The 23,373-nt window shown below is 33.3% G+C and overlaps 1 protein-coding gene across 1 annotated transcript in view; it reads right to left on the reverse strand.

The window, feature by feature from the left end:
- LOC143227348 (ubiquitin carboxyl-terminal hydrolase 8-like) overlaps positions 1-23,373 on the reverse strand; it is a 67,226-nt gene that overhangs the window by 39,404 nt on the left and 4,449 nt on the right. The window contains exons 3-8 of the mRNA XM_076458803.1: positions 21,445-21,589; positions 15,131-15,216; positions 8,229-8,392; positions 6,960-7,119; positions 2,803-2,965; positions 908-1,067 (exon numbers count right to left, since the gene is read on the reverse strand). Of these exons, the coding sequence (XP_076314918.1) occupies positions 908-1,067; positions 2,803-2,965; positions 6,960-7,119; positions 8,229-8,392; positions 15,131-15,216; positions 21,445-21,589 (878 nt within the window). The remainder of the gene's footprint in view (positions 1-907; positions 1,068-2,802; positions 2,966-6,959; positions 7,120-8,228; positions 8,393-15,130; positions 15,217-21,444; positions 21,590-23,373) is intronic.

Genomic DNA, 23,373 nt, shown 5'->3' on the forward strand with positions numbered 1-23,373 from the left:
TGAGTTCAAACCTCATTTCATTGCTGAGTATATTTGCTCTGTTTTTAAATATTTCTATTGATTCTCTTGTGTGGCACTGAAGGAAGAAATTTGGGTTCTGCAGTGATTTTTAATAGATCAAAATTAACTTTGTGGTGTCTGTATGAGCATATAATGCTAAGGCCAATTTTTCAAATTACCTTTTAACAAAAGTATCTTTTATGTTCCTTTATTTTAAGTGAAAGAAATAATTTTGTTTGACTAATATTAATCAAAATACAAGAACAAAAAATGGAATAAATACCCTGTCTGTGATGTGTTTTTGTAAACATTTCTGATAAACATAACGACAGGATATCTTATCAGTTCACACAGTACAATCATTGTCAGGTAGAATTTTTTCTTGCTTACCTGATGGCAGTCAGCTGAGTACTAAACATAACCATAGGCTAGTTAAAATTCTAAACAGGCTGTTTTCATCAGAATGAGTGGGTAGTCTGTGTGCATAGTTTTCATTGTTTTATTTGGCACCACTAGTTCAAGACAATTTTTGACTACCCATGCAATCAAGGTGCACATTTTTCAAACCCCAATAAGACCTCTATTTGAAGCATGAAAAACAATTAAAATATATATATTTTTTAAATTATATAAAAAATTCTCAAAGCAATATAAAATTAAATTAAATATACAAACTAGTATCTTAGGAAAAAAACTTATACCATTCCGATTATTCAAAAAAGAACAATGATATACAATGTACATTCCACAATAAATATTTTCCAACAACTGTCTTTTAACAAAACAAAAAGACAGCTTAACAGCATATTCTCCATAATTAGTAAAATGAGTTACAGAGAACCAGACATTTTCAAATTACTAACCTACTATAATGGTAAATAAATAATTTATTTTTAACTTTACTTACAAACAAGTTTATTGGACAAAACTGCTGATGAAATTGACAAATCCAAATTGGGAGCTGTTACATTAGCATTAGTTGTTAACATTGGATAACGAAGAAGCCAATCTTCGTATCCTCCCTCAAGAATCAGTGGCTTGCTTTTCAGTACCTTGGAAGCATCCCACTAAAATGAAAATTGAACACTTTTATATCTTTTTATTAACATATTCCTATGTACAGTCAGGTGGTACTCAGATCAAATGACCCATATTATACAAGTTCACAAAATTAAACTCCCATATGTTAATAAGCTCTATATTGGGGAAAAATATTTATATAATTATGTAATTAATTTCTCTAATGTATTCATATTTGTAAATCTAATTCCACTTGAACAGGTTTGTTCATACACAAATTATTTAATGCACAAGAAAAATTTTTAATTTAAAAATAAAAGAACTACCTATGAAACAAAACATTGAAATATATAGTGTTTTAAGTGCAATTAAAATTCAAATAGATGTTAAATAGAAAGCTTTTTTCATATTTTTTTAAAATGAATTCATACACTCTTTAAAAGTTTTAGTTTTTTGCAAGTATTAATATATTATTTCTCTACGTTTTGAAACTAAAAATACTAAATAATTATATTCCCCATTTATTACACTTTTATCATTTAACAATTTTGTTAAAATTTCTACATAATAGCACTTTGAGTTAAAAGTTGTACATTTACTTTTGTGAAAAACAACCAAATATTTATTTGAAACTATGTTAAATATTCCTAAAATTGTTTTCATGTTAATTTTAATTACATTTGTATACTTTATCAGAGAACTTTAAGTTTCTCATAAAATGAACTTGTTTAAAGGTTAAGTACTATAAATTTACTACCACAGTTATACAGTCTTTGTTGTTTTAGTGTTTGGAGTTTAGTGTTGTGAGGTCACAAACTTACCCCTGATACATCAGGGAAATATTTATGTAGTCATACAGTATTCACAAGTTAACGTTCAACAAATAATTACAAATGCACAAGCTGACTCAATAGATCATGTAAAAATTATTTCCAGTGTATTACATTCATCATATCAATTAACCAATGCCTAAGGTAAATAAATGATAGTAAATTCACTTCTGTCTTATCATTTTATTTTCTATTCCTTCAAACATTATTTTGAAAGAAATTGTACTTTCTGAAGTTTTATTTTTCAGAATAATATTGCATAAAAAACAGTAAACATTTGTAAATATACACAAAAAGTTTAAACATGGGTTGTAGCATGTAATGTATACAATACCTTTTATTTCAGTCCTACCATTTGTTCTGTAATTACTTCTAGGAATACAGTTTTCATTTTTACAGCTATACATATACATTAATTTCATAAATATATTTTATAATAAACCAGTTTTATATCTGTGTTCATACATTTGTGAAAGTATACAAAATTGTAAAAACTAATTTATTCATGGAGTTACCTAGTAATTAATGACAGCATATTCACTCTTACCAGGTGCATAAAATAAGTCATTAGACAACTAAGTAATGTTTTCTAAACTATAATAATAAAACCAAATTTCATCAAAAAATTACAGTTTTAAACATGCCTTGTAGTTCTCATAACAAGTACCTTATTCAGATTATAACAAGTATATACGATAAAAATAAATAAATTATGATTGGAATTTCATACTGTATCTAAAAATGCATGTACAGTAAGTAAAAATAGTGCTTTAAATTATAACAGCTCCTTCACATGTAAGTCTGGTGACTCAAAAACATGATGAAATTTTGAAACACTAGGTTATGAGAAGACAATTAATACAGCTTCACAAATATGAGAAATACAAAAAAAACACTAAGTCAAACAATTGTAGAGGTGTTTGTCTTAATGTTCAACACAAGTGACATTTACCTTCCAGATGGCTTCACATAAGGAATGAAGAGGACTTCCCATTTTTACAGAATTTTCAGTACTATTCCAGTCTAAAATTACAACAAAGTCCACAAGATTGCGTTGATTCCATTGGAATAAGAAATCCTCTGGGATGGACTTAGTAAGACCAACAGCTGTAATCCTGTGTTATAAATGTAAAATTTTCATACATCAAGTAAGTGTGTATGTATGTATGTATGTATGTATGTGTCTTTCTCTCCCTCTCTCTGTATGTATATATGTGTGTGTTTATACAAACACACACACACACACACCACTTAATAAAACACTCAAATAAGAAGATCTTATGCTTAAATTATTCTTCAACCAAAAGAACAGGAGCTGAGATTACAGCACACTATAAAATTATCATTTATTCACTATATAAAATAATTTCATTATTATTATACCACTAGCTACAACTCATAAAACATCTTGCACTTATATTGATCAAAGCTCCAAGTCTGACTTAATCGACTTAGCATGAAGAAGTATTTAATGGATAGAGTCCTTTCATCCTTCTAGTGTGTCTGCATATGCAGGACATCAATCCCTCAAGTTGCAACAATTTGAGGTCCCTGTCCTATTCTTCAGTTAATGCTACAATGTTGTTTCATGGTCTAAGTCATTCATACATGTCATCCAAGAACATCACAAAGGTGTTTTACGAAATAAGTATTTGAGATTACTGTTCTGTCATTATTCTACAAAAGGACAAACTTTGGTTTGACTGCAACTAAAAAAGTCAATCAACTGCATCTAAAACTATGTTAATATGCTTGGTCTGTTTGTTTTAAAATAATAGTGAGTTTTTAAAATAATTATTTAATTAAATAATAAGTTAATAACACTTATAAAAGCAGATTATCTATCTGAAACTATGACACCTCAGTAAAACTGGCTGACACCAGTGTTTTGATATATACTCTTCAAAACAAGAAATGCAAAAGGGATATTTTTGTTATTTTAAAGAGAAATATATGTAATAACGTTACAAGCTCAGAGTATGTGATGTTACACGTGTTAAGGCACTGATTGTCAGACCAAAATGACAATAAAAGTTGTGCACTTTGAAAACGGAGGAAAACATCGGATTTTTTGTCAAAACGCATGCATGTCCAATAAGAGATCTGTATGTTCTGCAAGTGCAATATGTGCAAAACCCCTATAAAAGTGACGGGTTCTCGGTTTCCATAGCTCAGTGTTAAGCCACCAATACGCAATACAGTTACGCCAAGACTGACTGAAGCACAACCCAACAACGCCATTGGTCGCTTGGAAGCAGGCAAATCTCGATCAGATGTTGCCAGAGCTGTGAATGTCCACCCAAGCACCATCACAAGGCTATGGAATCGTCACCAACAACATGGATCAACTTGTGACCGTCCACGATCTGGCAGACCTCGTGTGACCATGCCCGCACAAGATTGCAACATCCGGTTACGTCACCTTCGAGATAGGACCACCACTGCGACGTCTACTGCCTCAACCATACCAGAGATGCGTAGTATTTCTGATCAGACCGTACGCAACCATCTACGAGATGCAGGAATCCGACCTCGACGTCCAGTCAGAGGCGTCATCCTCACCCAGCAACATCGTCAAGCACGGCTGCAGTGGACTCGGGAACATCAGGTATGGCCTCATCGACGATGGAGGCATGTTTGGATCACCAAGGAATCACGTTTTATGCTTCGTAGGCAAGATGGAAGGACCCGTGTTTACCGTCGCCGAGGTGAACGTTTTGCAGCAAACTGTGTGCAGGATGTTGACAGATATGGTGGTGGCAGCGTCATGATGTGGGCTGCCATTGCCTACAATGCCAGAACAGACCTTTTGCACATTCGAGGGAATCTTACGGCTCAACAATTGATGAGATTCTTAGGCCCCATGTGCAACCCGTCATGGTGAACGTCAACGACGTTTTTCAACATGACAACACCCGTCCTCACACAGCCCGACTCATCACTGTCTTCTTGAGACACCACAACATCAACGTTCTTCCCTGGCCCTCCAGATCACCAGATTTAAACCCCATCGAACATCTTTGGGACAAGTTGGACCAACGTCTGCGACAGCGACAACCTCAACCACAGGCTCTACCTCAACTTGCAGCAGCTTTCAAGGCTGAGTGCACAGCCATTCCACAGGATGTGATTCGTTATCTCATCATTTCCATGGGCAGGAGATGCCAAGCAGTTATTGATGCTCACAAGGGGACATACTCGTTATTGACGTTGAGTGACATTAAACTTCATCTAGTGAGCGTGGACTTCGCCTTTGCAGACTTTGGATGTTCAGCAGTGAATGTGCAAAGTTTCACACATGTCATACAGAACTACCCGGAATAAACTTGTTAACAATTTGTCTCATATTCTGCCTTTTTCGTTTCTTTTTTGGAAGAATATATAATGTAATAAAAAAAGAAACCACAGAAAAAACAAAGAATTCAAACTTTTTGCTATGACATTTACAGACATACCCATTACAAAGTCATTACAAAGATACTGTTATAAAAGGAAACACTGAAAGTACTGTAAAGTTATGATGGCCTATTGAGGAGATATTTAACCCTTAAACAGCAGGAATGTTATAGGTAAAAGCATCAACCAATGATGGCCACCATTTCAGGGTTAAAATACCACTTTGATGAACACTCCAAGACATCCCTACACAGGCAAAGGTACCACCTGCCTGATAACTGAAACATAAAATTTGAAGCAATAAATGGCATTGCTATCAATTCTGATTGTTTTGATGAAAGTACAAATTTGATGAAGCAAGTACTTTCAACCTTAAGCCATACTCATGAAGTTTCTTTCCTAGTGTTTGTGTGGGTTTGATTTGAATTTTGCATAAAGCTACACAAGGGTTATCTGCACTAGCTGTCCCTAATTTAGCAGTGAAAGACTAGAGGGAATACTGCTAGTTACCACTATCCACTGCTAACTCTTGAGCTACTCATTTATCAATGAACAGTTGGACTGACAATTGCATTCATGTTCTTAATGACCCTGTTGTACAGTATACAATCATTAAGTGATAAAGTAGATCTTCCACAATCTTTTCTAGATTGTAAAAATAGACCAATTATTAATAATATGTCTACAACTTTCCCAACACAGACCTACATACACCAAAATCAGCTTATACTTGCATCTAGTTTGCTTAGTAATGATCTACAAATACTACATATGCAATTCTCTTATTTGTTCATTTCACATGGAAAAAACGCTTAAATTTTTTTAAAGACTCCCACTTGGAATATCTGAAACTGGATCAAATTCACGTGTTAAATTCAGTCTTTTCTACAGCAGAACAATCCTGGAAACTACTATTTCATGGGACAGTTGTATTCTAACCTACTCTATCTTGTTTATAAAGGACTGCTTTCCAGATGTGAATAACAGCAGAAATTCTTAGAAATTCTTGAGATCAAATTGTTTTACTGGTCAGCTATAGAGAAAAGTTGAATGGTTTATGAAGCTTTCAGCAGTTTCTTAAACATATATTTCTAACTTCAACAGTTGAAAACTTGCATGTGATATTTATATTTTTTTTAAATCACCAAATGGTTTTCAACATACAGCAGCTTTGACAGTTTGGAAATCTATTAAAATCTTCAGCCTGCCAAACAGCAAGAAAATTATAACCACAATTAACCATGAATGCATGAAATAATCAATCCTGAAGTAAAATTGCTTTATTTATGTAGATAACAAATGCAAAATATATATATAAACAGAAATATTTTCTAACAAAATTACAAGCAAACCTAACACGTAATTAACAACAATCCAGTTTCAGAATTATATTCATGTGTAATTTTCTAAATGGTATTAATGTGACTCCATGTTCAAGTTTCTTCAATACAAACTACATTAAATTAAATTGCTATACAATGGGTAATAATTTGTCATCAGTATATAATTTACATCATGACGTAAAGGTTTTAACCATTAACTTCTCTTTGAAAAATATTTTTGCTGAGAATATATTTGCAGCATTTTTATTAAAGTGAAAAAGAAAAAGTGCTTAAAACATTTTCAAATATTTTATGTTTTCCACTTCCTTTTTCATATATTTGTCTAGAAAAATGAATAGAAAACATCTGGTGTTATAAACCTACCACTTACCCAGGCTTTAAGATTTCTGATGGTACATTAATACATGAAGAATGTTTGATATGGGAATTAAGAAAATCTTTTGATGGTCTAGCATCCATGATTAGAAGAGAAACTGAAGTGTCCATAAAGAGTTCGTATAATTTCTGACTTGTAATACAGTTCTCTTTTTTTTACTTCTCCATCACCTAAAAGTAGGAAACATATCAGTAATCATCTCAGTAACAAGTAAACAAACTAATTACTTTCTTAGAAACTATGCAAGAGATTACAAAATACTATACATTCATTACTTGTAGGTGAAAATGTAATAAAAACTAAACACCTTAGACCTGAAAAAAAAAAAAGCATGACAGAAAAAAAGATTAAAAATGCGACTTAAAGGAATAAAATCAAAACTGGCAGCCAAACTGGTAATTATAGCATTGTTAAGAATTTTGCATCAAATATTCATTCATTAAAGTCAGCCAGGCTGTGTTTTTTGTTCACCTTGGGACATGACTGTTGATAAAGCAAATGGCTTATTAGGTAGCAGCATAAGAGAGCCTACCAATACTGCACATGGAAGAACAGTAATAATACGTAACCAAGCAGTTAAACTTTAAATACTGGTGTAAGTATGCCAAAAGAGTGCCCAAAGGGCCTAACACACACAAGATTTGCTGACTATGGGAATAAATGTAGGGGGGCCCATTTGCTGTTATTGTAGGGAGGAGGAGGCATATTTTGTAGTTGAACCACTAACTTTACTTATATGATTACTATGGTTAGCATGCATGCATATTGTGCAAAAGAGGTGTGGACTCAAGCATAAGCAGTTAACAGAAAATATTTCAACTGATAAATATTTGATCTTATTTGCAGAATAACAATGAAAGACACACAGAATCTGGAAGTTGAAGAGACAATAATGTAATATAAATAAAATTTTATGAAGAGCATGTCAGCCTGCAAAACTTCCTCTAAAAGTTATTACGACAGGATTACAAAGACACTGGTACATGCTATAACTGGTGTGAAGTTATTACGACAGGATTACAAAGACACTGGTACATGCTACAACTGGTGTGATGTAACCAAAGATTCACTTATAAGGTGTTCAAGAACATTATGGTAAACAAGACAGATGAATCACACAGGATTATTTGCAAAACTCCACAAGAAAAGAATTTTTGAATGTCAGAGGTAATTCTGCCTCTTTTGAATTCTCACTAACAAGTTGTAAATTGAGCTCAGTAAAATTTAATCTTTACACAAATTAGATACAATACTTTGACTTACCAATTAATTCTCTTTCTCCATTAGTTTGTTCATGAAATAACAGTTTGGTATGATTAGATTCAATAATGGTTTGCTTCTGTTTAATATTTTCTTTTTCTGACAAACTAGGGCTTTTGTTAGTTTCTTTTTCTTCACTTTTTTTGCTTTCCTGAAGAACACCATACCTACAAAGAATATATATCTAACTGTAGTGTACAAAAGACATCCTAAGAGCCAAGAAAATATATCCTTAATGTCTTTATTATTCCTTGTTTAAACTCATCCTTCTAAGCTTGTTCTTATAAATTTATTTTTCTAGAGGCATCATAAATAGTTGCCCAATTAAGATTTTTGGTTACCAGCATAAAATGAAAATAAATGCTGCATCATAGTTACAAAAGTTAAAAAAGTGTATTTTTTATTGTCCAGGAGTTTAAGTGTTCTTTCTTATGAGATTTCTGCATGTTGTCACTGCTATTTTCCTTTATTAATTGAACATAGGGGTTCTTGGTACAATTATTCTTCTAGTTGGATCCTTCAAGTACATATATAACTTTGTAAAATTGACTTATATACATTTCCTATGTAAATTTAAGGCAAAAGTATAGTTTTTCTAATGTTATTTGAAATATTCCAAAACCTGTCTGATTTGCTAAAGAAAATGTTTGCCTGTCTACTCACTTATATGACATTCAAAATAATGTGAATGATTTTTTAATGTTCTGGTCATGGTCATAAAATATCATGGAATTTATTAGTATGATGCATTGAAAACAGTTCATTCAAAGGCTGACTTTGTTTGAAAAATGTTGTGTGTAGATGCATTTTGTGCCAATATAATTACTCTGAGAGATATTTGCTTTTGATGACTGTTACCAGAACACAGGATAAAAACATTACATTTCTCAATTAACTACCTTTCCACAGACACTTTTATTCCACTAGGTACTTTTATTCAAGTATCATACTGTAATGGAAAACAAAGACTGCTAATTATTTATGGACTTGGCTAAACTTAATAGATAATCTTATTGCTTTAGAGAGATTTGATGATTAACTTAGTAGTTTTTGACAGTTTCGGCCAAGAATGGTTTTATTATGGCAGCCATTTTTTTTAAATAATTACTCTCTGTCTTGAGTTGTTAGAAATAATCAATGAGTAAATTTCAAAACTTATACAACACTGTACTTACATCATAGCTGCATAAATATGTAGAAAAACATACTAGAATGGTATTATGGCTGCAATTTTAAATTTGCTCTTTAAATCTTCCTGATTCCTTAACATTAATATTTTTCATTTCACTGTGACACATTTAATTTGCATGGATTTTGGAATGGTAAAGGATTCCAACAACCTTTTTGAGAAAAAAACATTAATGATTTGTTACAGGTGAGAACAGTTTAAGTAGCACATTATCACTTGCTTAATTAATCATAAGTCTAACATAATTATATACTGAACTTTAACTTAACTTTAGATATTACAAACATTCTCCTGAAAAAGTTACACTTCACTTTATACTTTAATATCCAGAGTTCTGATTTATATAGAGAAATTAGGAAAAATTTAAAGTGAGAGCTGATCATAAGAGGTAAGTATGTATTAGATGTGCATTTAGAGTTTATGAAAAGTTAATTTCTTATAAATCTTACCTCTTCTCACAAAATGGTTAGAATTGCACACTGAACTGGTGGAGGACTTGAGAAAAATTATTTCTCTTTAGGAAGTGCTCAAAGAGAGACCATGAAGTGTGGAACTAAATAAGAAAATATTACACCCCAGCAAGAAACTGAATTACATCTGATCCAGATATACTTGTCTCTCATTTAAAACTGTGTTGTGAATATAAAAAGGTGAAAAAACATGTATGTATAACCTATTAATGGGACCCCTACATGTTGAGTAGCTAGAGTGGAACAAACTGTAGTGGTGGTTTGTCCTCATCCAACAGTGGTGGCATATGAAATTGTACATCAGTTCCATGATAGGCAGAAGATCATCTACCTCTTCACCTTGAAATGGGAATTGACAGGGAAGACAAGATTCCATACCAAAATCCATCTCCATTTGCATGCATTTTCAACTCAATCAATATCTGATCCACCATGAGCTGAAATATAGTGGATGTTGGAAGGTGGAAAGATCTGATAGAGTGACATCTCTGGTCCAAAACCAAGCAGAACTGGGTATGTTACTTCAAGTCCACAGTAGGAGGAGAAATCCTGACCACACACAAGTAGAAATACATTTGCTGCTTCTAGCTACAATCAACAGCAGTTCCAGCAGAAACTGACATCTAGTAGATTGTAAAAAAAGGGATGCAAATCTGGAGTGCATCTCCAGTCCCAAACCTGGCAAAATTGAACATTTTTTATCCAGTCCTTGGTAGGAGGAGGGAAACTGCCCAGAACCAACATCTAACCTCCTGAGAGTCACATCCAGAAGATTGCAGGTTGAAGAAACATCTCCATCTGAGAGGCAAACTGCAATATAAACACACACACACACACACACACACACACACACATATATATATATAATTTGTCATGGCATGGTGGAGACTTTCAACAAAAACCTGACAGCATCTGTAATAAATCAAAAGACCTACAGTAGAAAGCATGACATGCCACCAACACCCACAAATTGCCAACACTCTTCACTCAGCTGAGTGGTATGATGCATCAGTTAGGAAGACAGGCCTCCATGGTCCACCACCCCAGCAGCTATAAACTGGTAACTTGCTAGGACTCTCATATTCCACAAGAAAAAAGAAAAGAAAAACATGTTGAAGAGTCTGCAGGACATCATTTTCAGAGAAAGTGCAATGAATGACCACAGAGCTGTCACGTAGAGTAAGTCATTCAACTAAAACCTGGCATCATCTGGAATTGTACAACAGGTCCATAGTAGCAACAGCCTTAATGCCACAGAGCATCAGAAATGGCCAACAATTCCTTGTCTGCTGTACCCATAACTGCTCTTGAGTGTAGTCTGAAAAGAACGTATTTATGTAAAAAAAGATCATTAGAAAAAACCATTAGCAGCCCTACAGAACACTTCAGCTCTAGAGTGTGCTTAATGTGATCTTACACCAGGATTGATTAAGCATAGATGACAACTGAATGAAAACATACAACAAACACCTGGCAGCAACTAGAATTGTACATTACATCTTTTGCAGAAAGAGATATAACATTATTGACATCAAGCAAAATCACAGGAAAGACAATGAGGTTTTTCCAGTGAGGGTGAATACCCCTAAACATCCAACTAGAAGTGAAGCAGTGCATGATGAAATGCCAACAACTCCAAAATGTTAATACTTAGGTATGAAACTTTGTAAAATGGATGGCAATTGCCTGTAGTCTTCAAGTCTTGAGGACGAAAGATGTAAGGCTTTTGAAACATCATCCTCTACACTTGTGTCTTCACTACAGGCAGTTGCTGTCCATTCTACAAAGTTTCATCATGAATATTCTGCCAAAACAATCCATCAAAGGATACTTAGGGATGGATGATTCAGTCAGTATCCAAGGGTCTGAAACATCTTGAGCATTGGGATATGCACCTCAATATAAAAAGGAAGCATGTGTAAAAAGATGATATTTTGATCAAGAGTATCTGCAACAGGAGTATTGGTCTGATCCAACCACTAAGAGAAATTAGCCTGTAGGTGAGGAGGAAGGGTAGCAGAAGCATCATAGTGTTCTTGAACGAGGTTCCATTGGTCGAGTAATAACTACTGAAGGTGATGCATATGGGCAGAACCAAGAGAAATAAGGGCTTCACCTGATGCCCACATCCAAAAATCAGGTAGAGTCTCTTGTGTAGTAGGAGAGACAGATAGACTGCAAATGATACATTCCATATTCCATAAACAAAAGGAAGAAGGCTGGGCCCAACTGACAGGGGAATTGAAAAACACACCCAGATGAATCAGATATTGTGTGGATGTGAGAAACAACTTCTACACCTTAATAATCCAACCCACTCTGGCAGCCTCTTGAAGAAGAAACTGAATATGAACATTGGATTTGACCTTAAAGGAAGTCATAAGTTGCCAGCCATCTATGTAATAGTAGAAACAAAGACTTTTGGCATGAAGCAGTCATGCAAACAACCTGACTGTTCAGTATAAAATGTATGGAGCAGTGTTAGAACAATTGGTAGAGCCCAAAACTGGTAAGCATGCCCTTGATAAATAAAACAGAGGAAATGCTGGGATGTCTGCAAAATGGGAATGTATATATAGGTATCCAATATGTAAACTTTGTCATCCACAACATGGAAGTGAAAATCCATCAAAGGGTTAAGTAAAATTCCAAATAAATTGGGATACAACCAGTAAATGGTTCAGGGACCTAAAATCTATAACCAGTTACTAATCTCCAGTCTTTTTAGGTACAACAATCAGAATGAAGTAAAAAAAACCATGGCTACGAAGGTTCTCCAAGCTCTTTGTTATCTATCTAAAGTAAGTCCTGAACTACCTCTTGTAGATACTGATAAGAAACATGATCCCATGGTGTGGGGAAGGCAACAGAGGAGGGGAATGGAAGTGAAGGGGCAGACCCTGTAAAAGAACCTGAAGGATATGGTGCCTACATGTGAAAAAAACACTAAGTTTGTAGCATAACAGATAACGTCAAAAAATGTGCAAACAAAAACAAGTATGTCTGTATAGTACTATTGACAATCAAGAAATAATTAACAAGTGCAAATGTGGAGAGGGTTCTAGAGACACAAACAGTTGTATCACATTCCTATTGGTGAAAAGCTGCTGCATAATTATTATACATGCAGAAGTAGGAAAAGGTTGGCTGGTGGAGAGCACTGAAAACGTTGTGCAGAATGGGTTATTACTAATCAAGAAAAAACTATTTTTCCTTTTTATTAGCAATACCAAGCATGAAACACCCATGTACAACTTATGCAATTTTATTACCCATCAGAATATCTACCAGCCTACCCTCAAACTAAAATTCTTTCAAGCAGGAGTTGTTAAAATTAATCTATGAGACCCTGAGTGTGGTAAAACAGTCCAAAATGGTCATAAGACTTTAAATTGGTCAAGAAATGACACCAAATATTTCCAGTTGGCACATTATACATCACTCACAAAGTTCCAGCAACATTAAAGTTTGTCCTCATTCAGTTTTACAGAATTGGCTTGATGCATTTCTACCTGCTTGTTATTCCCCTCACTCCCCCTCAAATTAATAAACATATTTACCAGTATTTATGGGTTCTATTGTCAACTAAGTCTCATTAGTCAAGTTAAAAATGAGATTAACCTTCAATTTCCACATCTCAAAAACCTTCAATAATATTTATTCTCAATATATAAAAATCCATCCTTGATCTGTATATTAAACTCTAAGCCAGCAACCCTGGAAAATTTCCAGAATGATGCTTTTTGTGTCCAAAAACTGCTAGTTAATACTACCTAACATTTAATATTTTTGACACTGACAAATTTACAACTTTTAAAATGAAAAATTTACACAATGGTAAACACATTAATAAAAAATACCAAAACAATCATTCTTCAACTATCATTTTGAACATTAACTGAATGAAGATATGCTGATTACAATAACACTTTCTTCTCTACCAACAGATATCTATCTTCCTATATATATTCTTAGTTTTTAAAATTTATATAAAAATGAATTTCAATATGATATGAGTAAATCACTCATATTTGGTAACCAGTGGATGCTTACTATTCCCATCCTACCAACGACACAGAAGTAAGTTATTCCTCTACAACACCTGGCTTCAAATAAAATGATATAAATGACAGTATCTCAGAATTTATTGATTTTAATTTATTTCTAAAAGAACAGGGAATTTAGTACAGATAATGTCAGTAACTTGGCTACCAATTATAAAGATTTGTCCATAAGAAACACAAGGGCTGCTTTTATCAATTATCACACTCAAGCCTCCCACTGTTGCTTAAATTCACTGATGGTACATATGTTGAGTGGATATGATTCTAAAAGTCTTCTCAGAAAATTGTACAACACTTAAATATTTCCTTTTATTTTGTTCATCAATAAATTTGTTGATTACTTTCAGATTTTATTACTCATAAGGAAAGAAACATAAGTACAGATTTTTGATGAAAACCTAGAAACAAGATTTTTTAAATTTTGCTCAAAGCTACACGAGGGCTATCTGCACTAGCCATCCCTAATTTAACAGTGTGAGACTAGAGAGAAGGCAGATAGTTATCACCACCCACTGCCAACTATTGGGCTACTCTTTTACCAGTGAATAGTGGGATTTACCATCACATTATAATGCCCCCATGGCTGAAAGGGTGAGCACGTTTGGTGCAACAGGGATTCAAACCTGCAACACTCAGATTACGAGTTGATTGTTTTAACCCACCTGGACATGCCAGGCCCCTAGAAACAAACAAGAGTACTTACACACTACATTGCTCATCCAAAACTCTATTATGACGAAAATGAGGTATTACATAAAAGAATTATTATCACCACATGAATACATGGATAAGGAACAGTACTCACATAAACACACGCAGTTATGTATATAAGAAGGTAACATATACAAAACTATAAGAACACTTGCACACTAAAAGGAAGTGGAAAATTATGCATATCTCTTAAGGAACAGTATTCACATAAACACACACAGTTATATATATGAGGAGGTGATAAATCCAAAACTACAAGAACACTTGCAAACTAAAAGGAACTGGAAATTATGCATATCCTTGGCATAAACCAACAGTTATAGCTAAAGATTATAGTTGAGGTAAAGTATATTGAATTGAGGATTTTCAATAACTGAACAACCATATATATAATTTTGAAAATGTAATTCATCTTTGGAATGATGTTATTGAATAAATTTTACATGAGATTTTATATCAACACACAAATACCTTTTAGACAGACTTGCACTCAGTTTTTCTGCTGAAGTCATAGTTTCATTGAAGCTCTGTTCTCCCATCAACTTGTCAAAGTATTCCTAAAAGTATATCAAACAATACAAAAATAAACTGTTTACAAAATTTAAGAATTGTTCAATTTATATGTTACAACTGTCAACCTAGTTTCAACTTCACATTTTAATATAGAAAAAAATAAGAAACATTAATTTTGTAGAGCATATGTTGTCTATTGATAAATCAATAACAAGGATCTTTTAATTAAACAATTATCTATGTCAACACTTTTTCATATCTAATTTCAAACAGCACAAGTCATGTTAAATGACATCTCCTTAACATATAATATCTGAGAAACTGTAACAGCAAATAATTATACTAATAAAATCTTATTATGTTCTTTCATAATAATAAATAATAATAACTTTAAAACCTGCAAACAATTATTTGTTTTCATCAAATCATACTTTTATTAAAAAAAAAACAGTTGGAAAATGGAATTGAAACTACTCTTATACATGAACAGTTTGTGGCTGATTGTAATAAAACAGTGAAAGTATGTCAACTTTATTAAAAAATAATAAAATGCTCTTTAGTCTACTTCCTGGATACTTTTAATTGAATACATAGAAGATAAAGCAAAGTATCAATGGTGAAAACCTGTAAGTTGGATTAGACTTAGAAACTCAAAGGACAAGCTATAAAAGTAAATTATCATTTTTACTGCAAATCTAAAAACACTAGTCAGATATAATTTATACACATGATAATCTTATTGTTCTCTACCTCTAAGAAGTGAAAGTGGTACCTCCTGTTGAGTTTACTGTCCCCCTTACATATGGCAAAACACTGTAATTAACTTAGTCAGAAGCAAAGTAAGGATACATTTTTTAAAAACATTTAAGTAACTTAGTTTAGTTTTAAAGCTTTGACTTTCTTGCTTCAATACTTTTTGTAGCATTGAAACTTTCTATATATTATTATAGCTAGCTAGGTTACAATGTATGTCAATCCCTCTTTGTCTTTATAAAATTTAAGTGTCTTTATTATACTGCTTTATTCCATTTTTATCAGTCATATTGTGGTACACCAGCAATACCAAACATGGAGCACAAGTATACTTGATTCAATTTTATTACTAATCAGGATCTTTATCAACAAATCCTCAAACCTAATTTTTTGCTCAAAATAGCACACTGTAGGCTTTGTACACATACACTAGTATCCTTTTCGGTACATGAAAGGAATCACTGAGACCCAAGACAAAGAAGTTCTGTGAAAGAATTACAGCAGTATGGACATGAAAAGAATCATTAGGACCCTAGAAGGAATGGTTCTATGAAACAATTCGAATGAAAAGGCTCATTATTTTTCTGTATGATTATTTGGAAAAGTCCTTTAGTTATAATTTGTTGAAAGTTAACATCAGTTCACACTACAAATATTAATCAAGTGGTAAAGCTTCCTTCCATTGCCTACCACTGGTCTGAATTTTTTTTTTTTTTTGCTCAAGTCTTTTATTCCCTACTTAATTGCCCTTGGCGATAACTGTCACATGACACTCTCCACCTATGTCGAAGTACCTTCTATCCTGGTATTGTATATAATCACCTCATTCATATAATTGTGTCAGTTATTCAAGATTGAATCAATACACAGTCTCTAGCACCAGCTCTTAGTGGGGAGAAAAGGTTGGAAAGTGTGAATCATTGGAAATACACTTTTGATTTAAGAAAATATTAACTTCCAAAACATACTCACCTCCCTCACACTACAGCTAGAATCCCGCACTGATAAGGTGAAAGGGCCATTAACTCTACATAGATCATGGGTATGCTAATAGAAGCTTAGCACCCTATTGGAAGAAATGGACTACATCTGGTATAGATATGATCGTAACCTTATAATCAACCTGAGGAAACAGAACTAATCCAATCAGGAATTATGAACATTCATCCTCACTCCCCAGTCATGTTGGCAAGGTAAATTGCACTTGCCCCAAAAATTATGAGGAGGATGTGGAAAAAACTGTACTCAACCAAGGAAACAGGATGTGACCACTCTGCATTTCAAATTATGGGAGACATTGGAACCTCTTCCACCAACAATGCACTGAACCAATGTTGATTAAAAAAGAAGAGCCATGCTCAACCCAACCAAACAGCATAACTTCAATTCTGAATTGGAATTATGAGTAGGCTCTCTTACAAACATCTGAGAAAAACATCCAGGGACTTGGGTAAGAGGCCCCCTAACTTTTCCCTCTTCTCAAAGAGTGGAGAAAAGCCACTCTACACTTTGGAGGAATAGCTTCTGTCCACCATCCAAGTGAGTAGGAACTGACATGATAAGGACTTTCTAGCTCCACTAATAGAAAACAAAGGGGGGTAACATGCAATGGGGAGTCCTGAGAAACAAAGCTCTGGAAACAGTGCAATAGGTGAAATAATTTCCCTAAATAGTTAAAACCAATCCTGATTTATTCAATCTAATGAGTGGCAGAAATGGGAAGGATTCCATTATTCATGATAGTCCATGAGTGTAGGTCCAACTTAGTAAATTAATACCAGTCTATCTGCCTTTTTTTATGAAAACCCCAAATCAACAGAGCCTGTTGCAACCTATATAAAGTATACTGTGTTAGCAGTTGCTAATGTGGAACTGGTTGAATAAAAACACACTTCCCACAGAGTAGGATCCTGTGAAAAAAGATGTAACAGACCCTGGAAAACAGAGAAGAGGTAATATTAGTGATAAAGATATTCACACCTCCTTATAAGCTAGTGGATATGGTTAAGATAACTAATGGAAGTATTCACAAACCCTCAGATGAAGATAATGCTAGATCATGCAAATAATGAGATAAAAGTATTGGGGGATGTCCACATACCAGCCCATGCAATGTCCTTCAGTGGGAAATTCAACCAAGCCAGAAAGGACATAGACGTGTCAAATATGATAAAGAGAGACTGCAATCAATTTCTATACCCACCTCTACAAGGAACCAGGGAGAATTGTGGATAATACAATACTTCAAGACTTTTACTGAACAAATGATCAAGTTTCAATTAATCAATGAAGTAAGAAATAGTGATTAGATGGATCAATGAAAAGGATTTATCCCCTTCCCTGACTGCCCTTGTCTTAGTCTTCCAGAAGAAGAACCTGCCAGAGGATGTGGGTAGAATGATAAGCATCCTGTCCACTACCAGTGCAAACAACTGACCAGTGGCATTTGTTGATCAGAAGCAACAAAAATTAAACCTTCAAGAAAAATTATACTTGGTATATGAGGTTAAGATTTCAAACAAATATTTAGAAAGGGAAAGTAATAACACCTTAATGTACCAGTTAGGTAGCTGGAACAATTATATGGGATGAAGGATCCAAAATAATGTGAAAAGGTTGGAGAGTATCAGGTACTTAATTTTTGAGTATCTAAAGGTAATTTATAAGGTCACCTTGTACAGGGTGACTATGAAAGATGTCAAAAGCTAAGTCAAAAACAAGTTATGGTTAGCACTTTTAATCGAAGTGGGTTCAACCTCTTCTCATTATTTCCAATATTTGTGCTACTTCTGTTGATAAATGTCCATCATGGGACTAAGCAAAACCTGAAACAGATACATTGGAACCTTAGAAATAAAATCCTGATGCCATGCAAAGGACCACACAGCCTCCATGCCTGAAGCTTGATGACCGGGTGTTTCATGTCAGATTCTGGCTGTCTCAAAAGAGATGACTAAAGAGAAAACAAAACTATGTCAGCACTCCTCAAGGTGCTGTAGAAGTGGAAACCAGAGTTCAGTTACCATTCCAGCACAACCAACAGGACTCAACAATGGGTTGAAAAGAATCACAGCTAGTAACTTCGATAACATATGATTAGCTAGGAAGGCCTAGAGGTTTAATTCAATTCCAGGATGATGATATGCATCTATTGTCAAAGCCTGATGGTGAAGTACCAGAGACCAAATTTCTGGTAGTTAGATGTTTAAATGGGTAGCCAGTACACTAATCACCAGTGTTTCAAAATGACAGCAAATCAACAGAAAATATCACAATGCAGCATTCATTCTGTCAGGGGAGTCTGAAAAAATGAGTTGAGGTAATTGATCTACCACTTAAAAGTCATCACCCATAGAATATAGCAAGCTAGTGGAGTGATATGACAGAAGTGGTCCCATGAAAGAATATCAAAGGTTCAGAAACAAAGAGCCCTGCACCAAGTGCCTCCTTGATGACAATATTCCTGTTAGAAAGCCCAGACCGTAAGATATCATTCTTTGAATAGCAAGATGTTCTAAAACATTATTTAGGGAAGCCTTGCCTTCTGTGCATACAATTCCTGACCACTGAGATATTCGTCCCATTTCTGAAGCAAGGGATTCATGAAGAGATGAATCTCTGGACAGGGTGACAGCAGAGAAACACATATTGTAGCATTGTTCTAATCCAAACACCCCTTAAGATCAAAAATAATGATCCTGAGTAAATGAAGAATCTATTGAATCACTGTTCATAATCCATTGGTTCCATAAAGATATCCAAACTGATATTATATTGTTTTGGAATGGGAACAGATGTCTTAGCTCTGACAATAAAGCCTGCCTTGTTTGCTTCTGAAAGTAGAATCTGAATGTGTCTCCATCTAGCAGTGGTAGACTAAACCCATTTACTTCTGACAACCATGGCAGACAAACATGATTGTCCCTTCACAAAACTGAGCAGTAAACCTACCTGCATGAACCTCATTATCAATGGATGGAGATGGAACTAAGTATTCTCTCCCAGACTTTTCAGCCATAAAGGAAGGTACAGGATCAAAAGCAACCATAGAAAGACTCAAAACATAACACACTCAATGGACCCACTGAAGAAAAGGAGACTGAAGCAGTTGATCCCAAAATGGCCTCATAAGGAACCAACAGAATCAAGGAAAGCACATGAAAAAGCAAGTCTAAATTATCTCCACAATGTTTAGGATCACTCTCAAATACAGCCTCAGAACCCCCTGGAGGAACATCACTAAACCAGGAAATAATAATCCAGGAATTCATGCTGTATATCATCTTATCAAGAGAAAATTTTTTTATTACAAAAATCAACAAGGTAACACAAAGAATTTTCAAAGTGTCTCCTACAGTCAAAGCACAGCGAAACTTGTTAGTGAACAGTTTGCAAAATTAAAAATGATCATACTGTTAAAATGAAATACAGTACTATGATAGGCAACACACTGACATATGTGGAGAGTGTTACATAACAGATCTTGCCAAAGGCAATTGAGTGGCAATAAAGGACTGAAGCAAGCAAAAAAGTTCAGACAAATGCTTATATTGGCAAAGGAAGAAAGCCATAGCAGTTGAGTAATAGCTGTAGTGTGAGGTTAGGTATGTTTGGAATGGTGAAATTTTTATTCATTCCATAAACACATATAAGCAACTTAGGCAACTTTACAAGTACTATAATCTTTAGTTTTACTCAGTCAATACTGTGAAACAATCATTGCTAATATTCAGTGATGTCGAGAAAACCCACTTATAGAGAAAAAAATATATGTAAAAACGGCTCATTTCGGTCATCGTCAGGTTTACAAAAAAAAGAAGAAAAAGGTTGAAACGTTGTTCGCTCCTCTACGTAAAATATTCTCTCAACCCAAACAAGCCATTTTTACATATATACATTCCTAATATTCAACCATTTTAGAGGTGGTTTTCAACAGGCAACTTTTATGGTTGCCATTTTTGTTTCATTGTGATCCCTACTATTAAGTACTATTGCACTTAATGATACACGTGTGTGTGTGTGTACATATATATACATCAAGTATGAATTACAAATTCCAAAAGATGAAAAAGTATAAGTTGCTAATTTTTGTCTACTTTGTACATACACAGAACAACTTGAAAACAGTTGCAACATGTAAACTTAAAAATATATAAAATGCTTATAAGCTGAATGGTTAAAACTCAGCCAAACCTTAGGCAAACAACAACAAAATATAAATTTGTGATCAGCTTCTGCCACTCTGTGTTCAATGAAATTGAGCATGAATAGTATACATAAAGAATCATATTTCACACACATCAAGGTAAAAAGTTCAGCATCTATGTTTTCTGAGGCATATTTTACACAAACTTCTGTTGTAATGTAATCACAAATGACATGACATACAGTGTAGGTTTAAAAATTTGACAATTACAATTCAAGTATTGTAAGATACATAACACATTCGTAAAACTGATAGAAACAGTTAATTTATCAAAGGATATGAATTCATGAAAATTTATATATCACACACACACCTTGTTTTTCTGATATTCAACTGTCTTCCTAATGGACTTTACAAGGGAAAAGTACCTCATAAACAAAACATATGATTTTTCTTCATCTCCAAGTTGTTGACAAGATTTTGCTTCATTGTATACTTTCCTAGCTGAGGAACATGCTCTGATGGAAAAATAAATTATAATAATAAAAAGGTTAAATTGATCAAGTAGTTACAAAAAGTAATATAAATGTTTACAAAAATCATTACCTACTATTAATTTATACAAGATAAAAGTTTCAAAATACTTTAATTACAGTATTAAAACATTATTTAAAGATGAAATACCTAAAAACAAATAGAATGGAAGCTACTCTATCTAGAAATTAACTTAAAATGAGACAAAAACAAATAAATTAAAAGCATACCTTTTGTGCTATAGCAACAGTTGCATCCTATTTACTAATTTTTAAGGCAATATTTAGCTATATATGAACCAATATACAAGCAGGATTATTTTAATTGTGTATGAATCTTAAAATTAAAAAATATATGTATGAAATACCACCACATTTTGCAATACATACATGAATACAGTAAAACATCATTAATCTGAATGAATCTGTAATGAAGTAATTCTTCTGAGTTACAGAGGCATCTAGATAGTCAAATAAATCACTCTGAGTACAATGAATACCATTATTAGCATGTATTACCAATCCACAAATGTAAGGTACAAAATAATAAGGGTAGGCATGCTATTGGTAAACAAAAATCAACTATATGTGCAATACACTTACCAATTTATTATTTTATATATTGTTAATAATTACACAGACTGCATAACCAAGTGACATATTATGCTAGAATCTTTACATCAATAATAATTTTGTACAAACCACTGACTTAATTATGGAATACAAAATCCATTGTACAGGTTTCGTTTCTTTAATGAACAAGCATAACATCTTAATAATGCTGTCAGAAAAACATTTAGGTCCAAAAAGTCTTAATACAAAATAATAAAAACCATATAATCTGAGTGCTTTTGTAAGGTGGACCTTATAAGGTTTTTATTATTTTAATAATGCTGATATTTCAATATGTCTTCATTTTGAACTATTGTGACTTGTGTAACTGTAGCATAAATCAACATCTGTATATACATCTATATTGTGATTAATCAAGTCATTAACTAATTAACATCAAACTGATCCAATAGTAAAGTGTTTCTCAAACATGGTGCATGTACTAATCATATCCATTGGTCACATCAAGACAAAAACTAAATAAAATACAGGTATTTCAATTTACGTTTACTATAGATCTCAGAATTATATATAAAAACTATTAATGGTAAAACCTTTCTGATGCTTTCTTGTATGTGTATGACATTTAAAATAACTACTCCATCTAGCAGGATCTGATACTTCTTTATTGTATGTTTTTCCATAGACACCAGTATTGTTATACAAATTTTGTGTATTCTTGAACCACTTGAAAAATAATTTTCCTTTCAATCTATTTCTTTTAGACCTTTAGCCAAAACTGGTTGAAATTCTTTTAAAAAGGAAAAAAGTTTATTAACTCAATATAAAAAATATCTCTAAATGTCCAAGTACCCTTAGAAGGACATTATGTTTTTTAAACAATGTTGCATTTTGTGACATTGGTTCAAGTCACAGAAACACTAAATATAACAATGATAAGTAAGATTAGTTTATGAAAAATTCACTTGATATCGTAAAGAACAAAATAACTATATTATTTTAAAATTGAAACATAATATTTGGGTCAGGTGTCTTTCCTCAAGTAAAGGCCACTAAATCAGCATAGAAAATAATATTTGTATTTGATTTTTAAGCCAATACATGTATTGAGGGCTCATGTAATAAAACAAGTAATGAGAGCTCTTGTGACAATAATATATAAGATATGTAAATGAAAACAGAATCAAATTGAAGGT

This window comes from Tachypleus tridentatus, chromosome 9, assembly GCF_004210375.1.
Source record: "Tachypleus tridentatus isolate NWPU-2018 chromosome 9, ASM421037v1, whole genome shotgun sequence".
Taxonomy (NCBI): domain Eukaryota; kingdom Metazoa; phylum Arthropoda; class Merostomata; order Xiphosura; family Limulidae; genus Tachypleus; species Tachypleus tridentatus.